Source organism: Pseudochaenichthys georgianus, chromosome 16 (assembly GCF_902827115.2).
Source record: "Pseudochaenichthys georgianus chromosome 16, fPseGeo1.2, whole genome shotgun sequence".
NCBI lineage: Eukaryota > Metazoa > Chordata > Actinopteri > Perciformes > Channichthyidae > Pseudochaenichthys > Pseudochaenichthys georgianus.
In genome coordinates this window covers 34,080,628-34,096,608 of record NC_047518.2, presented here as the reverse complement: position 1 = coordinate 34,096,608, position 15,981 = coordinate 34,080,628, and the positions used below count along the sequence as shown (strand labels likewise).

The 15,981-nt window shown below is 40.1% G+C and overlaps 1 protein-coding gene across 8 annotated transcripts in view; it reads left to right on the top strand.

The window, feature by feature from the left end:
* Positions 1-334: 334 nt before the first annotated feature.
* Positions 335-15,981, top strand: part of phldb3 (pleckstrin homology-like domain, family B, member 3) — a 28,173-nt gene continuing 12,526 nt past the window's right edge. For 2 of the 8 annotated variants that reach the window (XM_034103236.1, XM_034103233.1), the window contains exons 1-6: positions 335-887; positions 10,452-10,545; positions 11,385-11,533; positions 11,729-11,839; positions 12,493-12,630; positions 12,893-13,021. In XM_034103236.1, coding sequence (XP_033959127.1) covers positions 10,533-10,545; positions 11,385-11,533; positions 11,729-11,839; positions 12,493-12,630; positions 12,893-13,021 — 540 coding nt within the window. In that variant the 5' untranslated portion in view covers positions 335-887; positions 10,452-10,532. Of the gene's footprint in view, positions 888-1,705; positions 1,813-10,451; positions 10,546-11,384; positions 11,534-11,728; positions 11,840-12,492; positions 12,631-12,892; positions 13,022-15,981 lie in introns of those variants that run through there. The other 6 variants (XM_034103234.1, XM_034103239.1, XM_034103238.1 and 3 more) reach the window with 6 other exon arrangements.

Here is a 15,981-nt window from a genome sequence, read left to right as displayed (position 1 = left end):
CATGGTATTCCTGTTATGCTTTTTTTTATGTGAAAGTGCTATTTCTAATTGTTTTATGATCACCCTTTCCTAATTCGGTTGTTATTTTTATTTATTTATTACCCCACTGATACTTAAACCATGTCAAATGGACCTTCCTACTCCACTTGTTGTAAGCTCAGGATTGGACCAAATGAAGTTTGTCCTCCAAACCATGTTAAAAATAAATATAAATGATGCAACTGACCCTGACCATCAGTCCCCCCTCACTATATCACTTTAATATTAAAACCCTCCCATATGAGCTTCTCATGAAAAGTATTTAAGTGGCCTTTTACTTCAACGCGAACTGGCATTACGCCTGGTCTGGATGAGTCTTTAGCTGAGCCACTCCACAATGAGAAAGCCCCGTCAGTTCCCAGAATAGAAATCCCATTTGGGTGCAGGACTTGAACGCGACTGTTTGTCTGTGCAGCAGGGACCGGCGGTGCAGTCTGCTCATGGGGCTTTTCATTTATGCCTACAATACAACACAAAACAGTTTTATTAGCCGGCCCCCGCCTCCGTCGTCACCCTCCTCCGCGTGCTCACTTCATTCTCACCTGTTGACGCCGGCAGCAGCACAAACTGCTCTGTCATTATTTCCTGGGAGGGATTACAACAAGGTGAAGATTTGTTTTAAAAGAGTAGACAAGGGGGAGATAACGTGGCTGTCAACCCAAGTCGGTGAGCTACAGTAAACCCAACGCGAGCCTGACTTGTGTGTCGGAAAGTGAAAGCGCTTAAAAGTTTGCTGAAGTGACGTTTCGGTACTTTTTCGAGTCTCATTTTTTTTTTATTTCCCTCCGGCTTTGTTATGATTAGGAGGTTCGACAGCTCGTGGCGTTAAACTGGAGCACGTTTCCCAGGTAAGTGCTGTTGTTTACTTTAATGTCTGTTTTTATAAAGTCAGCGAAAAGGACTTCTCCAAACAGCAAATACAAAGCCCTTGTAGTTCCTGTTGTAAATGACCATACAAGGTGCTCAAATAGTAGACATTGTTGTGATTCTTACATGGGAAAGTTAGGAGACTCCATCATATCTTCTTTTAATTCCTTATGTCCCCAATAGGATGTAATACAACTTCCTGGTGTTAATTGCAATCAAAAGCAAAACTACCTTCTTGTTTGAAACTTATCATTTGGATGTTCTTGCAAAAAAACTCAATTGATTCAAACTCAATTATGATATGTCCTGCCCTCTGGCCTAAACAGAGCGCTGATGAATTAATATCATCCATTCCTTATCTGTGACAATGTCCACAGTAACTTTCTCTGGACTGCAGCTGGACTGCTGTTTTTTTTGTCAAACATTGTCCCATCCCATGACAATAACTTTCACAATTACCCTTTTGTTTACAATGACCCTGAGATATCTCACATTTAATCCCTCCATCAGCACACACAGGGTAAACAGAGTGGGTGGGAGTGTGGGTTCAGGGAGGATTGTGAGGGGAGATTGAATTGTGTTGGGAGGGTTTGCTGTCTGGAGAGCTCTGCCTTTAATTAGTGTCCGTCTAGTGTCCACACACACACACACACACACACGCACGCACGCACACCCACCACACCCACCTTGGGATCTGTGTCTGAGCCCTCCATCCCAGCCTGTCATTAATGGATCACTCTTTTATTGCATCACAATTCCCAGAGATTTTCTCAGGCCAAAGGAATCCGTCAGTGCAGTTGAACCAGTCCTGACACACACCCACAGTAGCAGTATTTGAAGTGCTGAGATATTTTCTTACAACATACCCTCATTTCTGCACTTCATATGCTTCGTAAGTTGGTGAAAGTGAGTTTTCTTGCACTCTGTTTTATTATTCTTTTCCCCTGTGTTCTTCATCTAGTTTCCTACAACTTACCTGCTGATGTTGTTGCTTATTATTTAAGAAGATCAATTGTTGAAATCTTGGCAAAAGCTGTTGATTTGCACTGTTTAATTCAACATGTTTAAACCAGAATGTGACTCGTCATTAGCCCAGAGAATCCAAGAACTCTACTGGAATCTAACAGTGATTCATGTTTTTTATTTATTTGATTTGATGGTACTTAATTTGAATCCTAAATTCTTTCCAATTGACATTTTATTCAAGCAAAGTTCTAATACGGCTGCTAAAGTGAAGGTGGGCCTGTTGTTGTACAATAACAACAGTTTACATCCGGCTAAACATGGAGTTAAAAAAATATGAATAATAATTACAAAAAGTGGGTATTGTGTTGCGACTAATGTTACCTTTTCCAAACAATGCCAAGCCATTTCCACTCGTGGAGCTTGAGCCGGTTTACATTAATACAACCAATGATTGCAGAACAATCTTTAACACCTAAAGCGGGAAATGTTGATGTTCATACCAACATCAACTTATCAGCTAATTTTCCAGAGGAATGTTAAAAAACACGAAATAAAAGTGCATTTTTATGGTATTTCTTGCATGTGCGAGTTGAGTTTAACTAGCTGCGTTACTGGTTTTGTTTCTTATGCGTAGCATTCCAAGTGTCAGGTCCGGTTTGTCTCTTTTTTCCTCCCGGTGACAGCTGGGTGAAAGCCAAAACTCGCACCTCTCACCTGCTTTTCCTGCTCACACTGCTTGTTCTATGACGACAGCTTCCTGGTCCTCGGCGGCGGGCCAGAAGGAGCCACACAAGCAGGTCCAGAGGTCGCTGTCATCCACAGCACTTAATCTGTCAAATGACAGCATGCTCTTTGCTCTAGTGTAGGAGCAGGTCCATACAAATATCATGACACATATGTAACACATAAAGAGGCATAGCTGTATAGCCATTATTTCCCACTTTTAATAGAATAGCAGAAAGCAATATGTTTCTGTAACTCAAAGCAAAATATTTTGAAACCTAACCATATTCTTCTAAAATGAGAGAGAGAAGTTATCTGTTGTCCTTTTGTTTAGAGCATAACGTTAAGCAGGACCAGAGCAAGACAGTGTTAAAGGGACCCTCGTGTCTCAATTTTGTCAAAAATAATAAATAAATGATTTATGTTCCCTGGAATCACTGTGTGCATAACACACTGGTGTCAATGTTTTCATAGCAGGCCGCCTATTGAAAAAAAGGAGTTGTTTTAAAGGCTGTAGATTTTGTTCTGTTTGATTAAAACTACAGCCTGTAATTGTGACCAATACACATAATATGTGACTTCCTTGTTCTCAAGGCCTAATAGCTGGTTTTGGTCTTATGCCTTCTGGAGATGAGAGACTGCATTTTGTCATCTGGCTTGCCCCTCTGGTCTCTGTCATGACTCAGTGTTGGAGGCGATGCAGCACTCATACAGAACAGTACAATGCAGTGTATGTTGTGTTGAGCGTGACTGATTTCACAATTTACTAATCCTCTGAACATATTTGACTCTAAACTTCCCTTGGGAGGAGGTTAAAGTACAGTTTTACATTACATTTTTAATATTTTATTTGTTCACCTTTCAAAAGTCTACAACTGGAAAAGGGTTTGTTTTTGGCCAGTGCAACATTTTGTTATAACTGCACTGCTTTGACAGAGCAGTTCATCAACAACCTTCAGACAGACAGACAGACATTTCAGATGATAAATTCACTTTCTATATTAAATCTCTGTTAACTTTTATCTTGTGTAATCCATATAGAAGACAGTATTAGTTTCACGAGATGAAAAGTTGCAAATAAAGTTAAAGTATTAAAACAAAATGTAGTGGACTTTAATGACAGGATCAATCTTTCTATTTTGAGCCAAAAAATTATAATTTTCAGTAAACCCACTACCCCCCCCCCCCTTCTGTTTACACTACAGTGCACTCTAACCTACAGTTTAGACCCTGACCCTGTTACAGCTTGGTCTATGTGTGTCACTCTCTTGCAAACTGACTGTATAATTCAATTCTACAACAGAAATCCATTCAAATGTAATAAATTATAAGTTCAGCGAGCAATTTGAGTGAATTAAGAGAGGATTGACCTCCATGCCTGGCCTCTGTGGATTAATTGAACATTGTGCACAGCCCCCCTCTGAACAGGGCAGTGTTGCTCACATGCTCAGGCTGTAGGCGGCATTCACTTCCTCACCTAGCAGGCCACCGTCACAGCTCTTTTGTCCTGTGTGTTGCTGGTGGAATATAGCCGTTGCCACTGTTGGCTTTATGGTTATGTGTAAACAATGCTTAGCTCCACTATTCCTTTCAGCCACTCACAAATGAGGGGTCCTGACAGGCAGTCATTTCAGAATGCTACTGTGTGGTTCTTCATCATTTGGGAATTACAGTATACGATATGTTTTCAGTTTCAGAAACACAGTAGTCAATCTTTAGATATGTGAGTAAGTCTAGGCCTAACATAAAACGATGTTGCTAAGACAGTAGTGCAGCTGTACAAAGGGAACTACAAACACCAGCGAACACTTGTTGTAATAATAATAATAATAATAATACATGTTATTTATATAGCGCTTTTCCTGGTGCTCAAAACGCTTAGATTTGTACATTTGTCTTCAGTGGCTCAGCAGGACGAAGTTGGAGAACATAACCCACATGACATCGTCAGGTTGTAGCGGCTCAAGGCGTCATAGCAGCGAAAAGCACAACACACCTCAATCTCCTGCAGTAAGATCATACACTGTGTATTTGTGTGAACACTGTCTCCGTACAACATGGGATCTCTACGGTTAAAGAGACCCAGACCCAGCAGCATTGAAAAGTGTGCATAATTGACGTGAAGGTCTTGATTGTTCTTACTGGATTTACTAACACATAGCTTATTGAAGGACTATTATCTGGGTCATTTAATTTGTCTGAAACCTAGGGAAAGAGAGATGTTGCTGATTTGAGCACGTAGTGAGACAATTTGACATGAGAATCATTCGGCTGTGTTGTTGAACATGCTTGACTCTCTCACTGGTCTCACTGTGTGCTTATGAGTCAGATGTTGCTGGTTATTGCTGATCTACGGGGTTTCACTTTGAGAGTTTAGGGTTATATCGTGCGTCTTATATCTCTGGGAACTCATTACATAACACACACATAAACAAACACATGCCCACTCTGTTCACTCCCTGTCTGCTATCTTATCCTCCAGAGGCGCACCCTCCCAGCATTAAAGACTAATTATTTTGGACACAAAAGTCTGTTTTGTTCTTTGATCTGACTCGAGCTGAACTTTTCCCTCTTCTTTTTTCTTTCTGCCCATGCTGATTTTGTATCCATAGTCGTTGCTTTTATCACTGTCTCCTACTGTCTCACTATCTCTTGTTTTGCCGGTGCAATGTGTTTGTTTAGCCTGTTTTCTGGTGCTTTTGACCACTTTGTTAACATGAAAGCATGGACTTTACTCCTGAATGCCTCTCTTTCGGCCCCCCAGTGTTGTATCTGAGTGGACTTTAGCTGGAGGTCAGAAAGCATGCGCTTGCCCTGATATTTGTTTGGATAATAATCAAACTCGTGTGAAGCTCTGTCGGCTTTGTTTTCCCAGATATTGACAGCTTTTACTGGAAAGCAGACGAGAATCATTTTGTAGCCGGACAAATAGTGTATTCATGCACAGTCTTGATGCCAGAGAAAGGCTTTAGAAATGGCATTGCCAACAATGGAAATGTCCTCCGATTTGGTAGTTGGATAATAATTATAGTCAAAATGAATATACCATGTTTTACATCGAACCTAAGTTAAAGACTATTTTTTTGTCATTGTTCCCATTGAATTTGTTCATTTTGAAAAGCATTGAATGTATGTCTGCACAAAATAACAGTATGCATACAAAGAGTGTTCTCTGCAATTAGGTGGACATGTTTTGTGTATATTGGATTCAGCAATTGGTCAACAATAAAAAGATTGGAATGTTGGCAAAGTCTAATATCATTCATCCATAATATATAAATAGGAATGAAATACCAGCACTGAAACTGTGAATATTTTTTTACTCCAGACATTTGACCGCTGAAGTGTTCGGCCTTCTGCCAGTTCAACTTCATTAACATGTGTGTGTTTCACTGTGAAGTAATTAAAAACATTTTATGTTGGTCGTTTCTATCAGTGAAACTTGAATTTTGCAGTATAACAACTGTTTATCAGAGTCAATCAATCAATCAATCAATCAATCAATCAATCAATCAATGTTTATTTATATAGCCCAATATCACAAATGTTACATTTGTCTCAGTGGTCTTCACAGTGTGTACAGAATATCAGTATGACAATACGACACCCTCTGTCCTTAGACCCTCACATCGTACAAGGAAAAACTTCCAAAGAAAACCCAGTTTAAAGGGAAAAATGGGAGAAACCTCAGGGAGAGCAACAGAGGAGGGATCCCTCTCCCAGGACGGACATACGTGCAATAGATGCCGTGTGTAAATTGAAAAGATAATACATTTGCAACATAGGTAGTCCAAATGTTTGGAAATGCATGTGTGTATAATAGGAAGATGAATCCACGAGGATATCCATCCAGGACCTATGATCCAGGACCACAGCCACGACTCAAGATCCAGCGCTCGCCATCCAGGACACAGGACCGCAGGATCATCCATGACTCCGGATCCCAGCGTATATAGACACCAAAAAGAAAGACATTTGGGGAAGCTGCGTTAATCGGAACATGAGTGTACACGGGTATAGACAGAGAGAAGGAAGAAGTAAGATGTCCCCCGACAAACTAAGCCTATATCAGCAAAACTAGGGGCTGAATCTAATCAGCCCTAACTATAAGCTTTATCAAAAAGGAAGGTCTTAAGCGCACTCTTAAAAACGGATAGGGTGTCTGCCGCCCGAACACAAACTGGAAGCTGATTCCACAAATGTGGAGCTTGATAAGAAAAGGATCTGGCTCCCATTGTACTTTTAGAGATTCTAGGAACAACCAACAACCCTGCATTCTTGGAACGCAATGCCCTAGTAGGACAGTAGGGTATAATGAGTTCTTTAAGGTAAGATGGCGCCTGCCCATTAAGGGCTTTGTAGGCGAGAAGAAGAATTTTAAATTCTATCCTGTGTTCTATAGGGAGCCAGTGTAAGGCAGCCAGAACAGGAGTAATGTGGTCCCTTTTCCTAACTCTGGTTAGTACACGAGCTGCAGCATTTTGAATCGGCTGAAGCGACTTGATTGACTTCTTGGTACTCCCTGATAATAAAGAGTTACAATAATCCAGCCTAGAAGTAACAAATGCATGGACTAGTTTCTCTGCATCGTTTTGAGGCAAGATATGCCTGATATTTGCAATGTTACGTAGATGGAAGTAGGCGGTCCTTGAAATTGATTTTATGTGGGCGTTAAAGGATAAATCCTGATCAAATATAACACCAAGATTCCTTACAGTCTCACTGGAGGCCAAATTAATGCCATCCATAGTTAGTATGTCTTTAGATAATTTGTTTCGTAGATTCTTCGGGCCAAGTACAATAACTTCAGTTTTGGTCGTGTTTAACATCAAAAAGTTTAAGGTCATCCACGTTTTTAAGTCCTTAAGGCAGTCTTGAATTTTATTTAGATGATTAATTTCATCAGGCTTGATTGATAAATATAGTTGAGTATCATCCGCATAACAATGAAAGTTTACAGAATGATTCCTTATAATATTGCCTAACGGAAGCATATATAATGTGAACAAAATAGGTCCGAGCACTGAGCCCTGTGGCACTCCATGGCTAACTTTGGTTTGCGTGGAAGATTCATCGTTAACACGTACAAACTGAGAGCGTTCAGATAGATAGGACCTAAACCAGCCTAAAGCAGTTCCCTGTATGCCAACTAAGTGCTCTAGTCTTTGCAATAGGATATCATGGTCGATAGTATCAAATGCAGCACTGAGATCGAGCAAAACAAGAATAGAGACAAGTCCCTTGTCTGAGGCTATTAGAATATCATTTGTGACTTTAACCAGAGCTGTCTCTGTGCTATGATGTGTTCTAAAGCAAGACTGAAAATCTTCAAATAAATCATTGTTTTTTAAGTAATCACACAACTGTTTTGCGACCGCTTTCTCAAGAATTTGAGAGGAACGGAAGATTAGAAATAGGTCTATAGTTGGCTAAAACCTCTGGATCGAGGTTGTGCTTTTTAAGAAGCGGTTTTATCACTGCTACTTTGAATGATTGTGGAACATAGCCTGATAATAAAGACATATTCATAATATTTAATAAAGAAGTGCTAATTAATGGAAAAACTTCCTTCAACAGCTTAGTTGGAATTGGGTCTAACATGCACGTTGATGGTTTAGAAGAGAGAATCATTGAATGTAATTGTTCAAGGTTAATGGCTGAAAAGCATTCTAGTTTACTATCTAGTGTAATATTAGAACTTACGATTCCGGGAGCTGTTGATAACACTATACTGGTCGAAGGCAAGAGGTCATTAATTTTGTTTCTAAGAGTAACAATTTTATCGTTAAAAAAGCACATAAAATCATTACTACTGAGTGCTATGGGAATAGAAGGCTCAATGGAGCTGTGGCTCTCTGTCAGCCTGGCTACAGTGCTGAAAAGAAATCTTGCATTATTCTTATTCTCATCTATTAATGAAGAGTAGTAGGCTGCTCTCGCTTTACGCAGTGCTTTCTTATATTCATTGAGAGTAATATGCCAAATTAAACGAGATTCTTCAAGTTTAGTGGAACGCCATATCCTTTCAAGTTGTCTAGACTTTTGCTTTATTTTGCGGGTTTCGGCATTATGCCATGGAGCTAATCTATGTTGTTTTATTTTCTTATTTTTCAAAGGAGCAACAGAGTCTAATTTTATTCGCAGCGCATCTATAGCACTATCAACAACATGATCAATTTGGGGTGGTGTACATTTTGTATAAGTTTCCTCCCCTACATGCAGACATGCTATCGAGTTAAGTATTGGTGGAATCTCTTCCTTAAATGTGGCTATAGCACTAACAGATAGGTTTCTGCTGCAAGAGCTTTTGACTAATGCTTTGTAGTCTAGTAACAGTACTTCAAAAGTTACTAAGAAATGGTCGGATAAAGCAGGATTATGCGGTTCGACTAATAGTTGCTCAATTTCAATACCATAAGTCAGAACAAGGTCGAGAGTGTGATTATAACAGTGGGTTGGTTTATTTACACTCTGACAGAAACCAACAGAATCTAATATAGAGTTAAATGCAACAGTAAGGCTATTTTTATCATCGTCAACATGAATATTAAAGTCACCTACGATAATTACTTTGTCTGTTTTAAGAACCAAAGTTGATAAAAACTGAATAAGGACCTGGTGCACGATACACTGTAACAAATAAGATTGGCTGCAAAGTTTTCCAGGTCGGATGCGTAAGACTAAAAACGAGGCTTTCAAAAGAGGTATAATTACATTTTGGTTTAGTATTGATAAGTAAACTTGAGTCAAAGATTGCTGCAACTCCACCTCCTCGGCCCGTGCCTCGAGCAATATGAGTGTTGACATGGCTGGGTGGAGTGGCCTCATTTATGCTGACATATTCTTCATGTCTCAACCAAGTTTCAGTGAGACAGCATATATCAATATTATAATCTGATATTAAATCATTTACCAATATTGCTTTAGATGCTAGAGATCTTATGTTTAAGAGACCACATTTAATCTTCCTGTTTTGTTGCACTGTAGTAGTTGTTACATTTACTTTTATTAGGTTATTATGTATGACACCTCTATTAGGTTTTACCTTAAATTGTCCTTGGGCAGACACACACACCGCTAATATTTTATTGGGTTCGGGATTCCTATGGGTGACTGCCTAGGAGAGAGCGCAGAGAAGCGTGTAAGACTGCGACTCTGCCTCCTGGTCTCAACTCCAGTTTGTCATGGATTACGTCCACAAAGCCCTGAAATGTTTGCCGAAATGAGATCTGCACCTTTCAAAGTAGGGTGAATGCCGTCTCTCTTAATCAGACCAGGTTTTCCCCAGAAGGCTGTCCAATTATTTACGAAGCCCACATTGTTTGCTGGGCACCACCAAGACAACCAGCGCTGAAATGATGACATGCGGCTATACATGGATCAACCGGTAAAGAGTTGGAATCACCTCTTTTTTTTAAAGCTATTTTTGGGCCAGAGAAGGCATTTAATAGAGATTTATAGCGTTAAAACGGGGAGACAGAAGGGAGGTCATCGCCTTAATGTTCTGCCGGCTCAGGATTCGAACCAGCTTAGGCAGCGATTTACGCTCTAACCGCTGAGCTATCCAACGGCCTGGAATCACATCTTTGAAATATCCTCATGATAAGAAATATTTATATTTTTCTTTAGTGAACATTATTGTATTCTTTATCCGCATCTATAAAACTGCATGTTGCATATTTGCAGTATCGCCAGGAACTGACCTTTGACATTTAACACTCCACTTCCTGCTGTTTTTCTCTTTCCTCTCTCTCTGCCCATGCCTCTCCCTTCTCCAATCTCTCTCTCGGTGTGTCTGTGTGTCAGTCGTTGTTTGGAAACCCTCACTCACATCTCTGCTGTATATTTATGTCTAGGCTTCCACTTCGCCTGCATTCCCTGCAGCCTAATAAGGTCTGGATCCAAGGAGAGAGGGAGGGCACAGAGGGCGAGGGGAGATGGTGGGAAAAGGTTGGACAATATAGGCATCAAAAGTATTTTCCCACAAGTTGGTTTTAGCCTGTGCATGTGTGCATGCTTCTGGTGGTTTTGTGTACAGAGAGACCACACGGTAGTAGAGGATTAAAGGGCAAAATAAAATAAAGAGACAAGGATAATAAAGGTCTTTAGGTTGACGTATTCCTAAAAGTTGGGAAGCACTTTGATGTAGAACAATGTAAACATTATACAATGATATGTTGTCTTGTTAATGGACATGCATGTTAAATACAGAACAAAAAAGTATGACATCAAAGTACTTCAAAGACTATTCTTATTTGCTCCAACATATGTGGAACTCCTTGTAGTTTTTCATTAATTGTTCCATTCATAAACCGTCTCGTTGCTGGTGCACATCAAAGCCTCCCAACTGTCATTTATCACTCCATTGTCCATACACAGCAGAGTCCCTTGGAGGGACCCTGAAACATCGCCACACCCTGCACCTTCCCCTCTCTTTCACTATTGTTTCCTCTACGATAAGGTGTGTACTCCATCAGTGACAGGTTTCTGGATCAGGTGGTGCATTTCTGTGTTTTAACGTCCTCACTACTCAGCTGTAGGGCTGCTCGATTATGGCATTTTTTTAAATTTCGATTATGTTGTTTTCATAATCATTGCAAGCCAAAATCTCAATTGCAATTAAAATACGATGAATTGAGCAGCCCTACTCAGTCAGCTGTGAAATTCCCTACTGAGACCTGTCATCTGATCCCTGATACACCTTCAACCGTGCAGCAGATTAGATTACCACAATATTCACAAAAGTGAGTAGCTCTCATGAACTGCCCTCCCCCTTGTCTTCTCTTTAGAAATGCCCCAACATAACATGGAGAGCACCAGGAGCCCGTGGCAGCGGGGGCCGCGGCCACCGTGGATCACCAGAGTGGCTGAGGGCCACAGCCCCGCCTCCTCGGGGGCGGAGTCAGACACAGAGAGCAGCAGCACGGAGAGTGAGAGGGTAAGTGAGTGAAAGGTTGTTGATGAAGGTGATCTGCTCCTTTAATGTTGTAACAATGTGGGGAGTATGAAAGCCCCCTCTAGATCCTGCTTGTCAAAAGAAAGAATGCTTTAAAACCAATGAATCACGCCACATTACTAAACCCAACCGTTTACTGTTGACACTTTCATACTTTGTTTCCCCCCCCAATGCCAGTCTTGCGTCAAAAAACTGGAGCTGGGCTCACTGAGGCTCCTGCCGTCGTCCTCAATGATCCGACAGCGAATCACAGAGATCGACCAACAGAAGGAGGAACTAAAGATTGAAGTGAGCATCTAACATAATTGTTGCCCAATCAAATACAGGCACCAACACATCTATTTTTCTCATCCTATTCATATCAAACTGAAACAATTGGATAATTTGTCTAAAGTTTTATCATTAAAGCATTTTAAGAAATCCTGAAATGGAACAGCCAAGCTTACTTTTGCATACTTGAACCAAAAATATATGAAAGATCACTGAAAATAAATGATGATAAAGAATAGCTATTCTTTAAAGTTTTAATGACACTACTTTGGCATTGAGTTGTCTTTGTCTCTAATGTGTAATATGTTGTGGGAAGTTGGTTGGGCAGAAAAGCAATGTAAAGATCTGTCCTTGGGCTTGCCTCCATTTTTTGCTATTTTTTACACTTTTACAATAGAGGAATCTCTGAGAACATAGTTTGCAGACGAATCAATATATAATCATCATACATATGTAAAGGGTTCTAGTGCAAACAATTGCTGCATCAAATAACCAACTGAAACTGAGTGTTAAAGGAAACTCTAAAATAATTTCGATGGTGTTGACTTGGAGATCTAAATGTGCAGACTTCAGCAAATTCCGACACAGTGACGGTAAAGGAATGCATATCTGTGACTTGCTCAAGCCGTGGTCAATACGATTCAGCTCAGCGGCGTCTCCTGTCCTTTCAGCTGCAGCTGGAGATCGCCCTGCTGCAGGGAGAGCTGCAGACGGAGAACTCTCAGCTACACAGACACACACAGAAGCTGCAGGCTCTACAGCAGGAGGTCCGACGGAAGGGGAAGCACCGAAAAATCGACAGACAAAAGGTATCATGCAATACAGCTAAAAAAACATATTTAATTCGTCACAAACTTGTATGTGTTTTGTGCTTTTGTGATGTTTTACCTCCCGATTGTGTCGTGGTTCATATGTGTGTGCTCAGTAATGATCTGCAGAACAAACTCTGTAGACATGGTCGTGAAATTGACTTGTTATTGTGTTGATTTTTTCTCTTTTGAAATATTTTTTGTTCTGCTTTGAAAAGTTGAGGTGATGACTTTACTCCTGCTTCACTGCCCTTCCCTGTAGGAGCGAGAGAGTCTGGAGGAGGAAAGACGGAGGGTGAAAGAGCTGAAGGGGAGGTTCGAGGAGAAGGAGAAACTGATCCCCAGTCAGCCAGAGAGCCAGAGAGAACTGATCACACTGCAGCTGAAGCAGGTCAGTGGCTACAGCTCTCCATCTATGAAGAAACCCAAAGAAAAGGCGACGTTGTGTCATGTTCATAAACCTGTTGAGACGAACCCCTTTTGGACTTGCACCCCTTAATGCTTATGAGATGTGAATATACAGTTGCAAGAAAAAGTGAACCCTTTGGAATGACCTGGATTTCTGCATAAGTTGGTCATAACATGTGTTCTGATCTTCACCTAAGTCACAACAATAGACAAACACAGTCTGCTTAAACTAATACCACACAAACAGTTATATGTGTTCATGTTTTTATTGAACACACCATGTAAACATTCACAGTGCAGGGTGGAACAAGTATGAGAACCCCGAGGCTAAAGATTTGTTCAAGAGCTAATTGGAGTCAGGAGTCAGCCGACCTGGAGTCCAATCAATGAGACGAGATTGGAGGTGTTGGTTAAAGCTGCCCTGCCCTATAAAAAATACACCAGTTTTGAATTTGCTATTCTTAAGAAGCATTGCCAGATGTGAACCATGCCTCGCACAAAAGAGCTCTCAGAAAACCTACGAAAAAGTATCTCTGAAAGCCTTGATGTTCATCAGTCCACGGTGAGACAAATTGTCTATACATGGAGAAAGTTCAGCACTGTTGCTACTCTCCCTAGGAGTGGCCGTCCTGTAAAGATGACTGCAAGAGCACAGCGCAGAATGCTCAATGAGGTGAAGAAGAGTCCTAGAGTGTCAGATAGAGACTTAAAGAAATCTCTGGCACATGCTGACATCTCTGTTGACGAATCTACGATACGTAAAACACTGAACAAGAATGGAGTTCATGGGAGGACACCACGGAGGAAGCCACTGCTGTCCAGAAAAAACATTGCTGCACGTTTTGAAGTTTGCAAAAGAGCACCTGGATGTTCCACAGCACTGCTGGCAACATATTCTGTGGACAGATGAAACACAACGCTATGTGTGGAGAATCCAAAGGGTTCACATACTTTTTCTTGCAACTGTATATATATATATATATATATATATATATATATAAAAAGCAATGCATTAGCCTATTTCTTCGCTGGATCAAACAAGGACTTAAACTGCACTTTGATATTGGATGCATGCAGGTTTCGACCTGGTTCTTGAATTCAAAAGAATCTTTTAAACCACGGAATCAGCAAATAAGATGTCAGAAACTCTTTAAAGTATTGTAATTTTATATATATATATATTTTATATATATATATATATATATATATATATATATATATATATGGTTTGAAGAAATAAGCCTGGTGACTTTTTACGTAAAATTCACCAGACAGCAATCTCTTAAAAAAGCTCAAAAAGGTTTTCATTTATGGAACTTTTTAGTATCACTGCCCTTCTGTCTCTGTGCATCCAATCTTGCTAAGCATGTGTATAAGTGAATAACATCCAATAAATGATGTTAGCAGCTTTCCAATTGATATAAACTATATAACACTGAAACTGATCCTGGTTAGTCCATGCCAGTGTGTCTCAGATGCAGGTTGTGTCAGCATCAGTTCGGATTCCTACACATAATGGTGTGTGTGGTTGCACAACGTGTGATTGTTCAGTACCTGTTCAACCTGCTGTGTCAATGTTTCACACACACACACACACACACACACACACACACACACACACACACACACACACACACACACACACACACACACACACACACACACACACACACACACACACACACACACACACACACACACACACCAAGAACTGTATACTTTTCTTTGTGAATGTGGCAGAAACCAGATGAGAGACCTTCTTGTTTCAAAAGCAGTGTTTAATGACAGGGTTAGTGCAGTCTAGCAGCAGGTTCCTTAATTTATGTTGTGACATAACAGATTTATTTGGAAAGATGCTTTAGAAACTGGTTTGTCACAAATACCCCAAAGGAAAAAACCTCATGCATGCACGCAGGACTTCAATACACACTGCATAGGAAGAAGAGCAGGTATTTTGGTTATGAGGCAATGAATATGCACATGTTTTTACTTTCACCAGCACTTGCACTTTTATCTAATGAACATGGTTTGAGTCATTTTGGTAATGCAGCCTTAAAACAAGTGCTTTTATGGAATGATATTATGGAGTATTACCAACCACCATTACTACATCTGAGAGTTCATTCATTCTGTCTGTTTTTTTACTTTATTGGATACAGCATTTGAATTTTGCTAAAAGAAGGAAAGATGGCAACTGTGTAAGAAATGAAATCCTATTTCCTCCCTAGTTTGCCAATTTCTTTTGAATTTTCAAATCTGAAGTATAGCATTCTCGTGCCAAGAAATATAGAATCCCAGAAGTTGTTTTCTGATAAATACAATTTGTCAAATGTGATGTCTTCTATATAAATATAACAGACAAACTCATTTGTCGTTAAATAAAAAATGGAAGTATAAAAGCATGTATAAATATTATATATTTTTTTCCTTCCATAAACTTAGTATAACCCTAATATTATCATTTTTTTGAAGCAATTTACTTTGTTTTTAATATAAGAAAATAAAGGAACCAGCTTCACAAATGGAAGTCTAGCACATTGGAAATGGCACTGCTTTATGACAAAACCCTTATACATTATGAATTTACTTTAGTAGCTTTAAATAAAGTCTGTCTCTAAGGTAAACAATCTATTCACAGATTAGTTTGAAGAGAGGTTAAATGACAAAGAACAAGTAACATCTCAAGTGTTGTTCCTTAAAGGTAGGGTAGGTAAGAATGGAGAAACCAGCTCGAGTGCGCTAGAATTTCAAAATACACAACCGGAAAAAAATCTGCCCCTTCCTTCAGACTTCCTTACAGAGCCCCTCCTCACACAAACACGCACATGACCAATGAGGGCACGAGATAAGTTTGTGCACAGATGGAAGGCTGACAGGCAGGTAGGCCATCCAGTTACTTTACTCAGATGATTGGCCGTGCTTTTTACAGCGCCACGGCTTCCA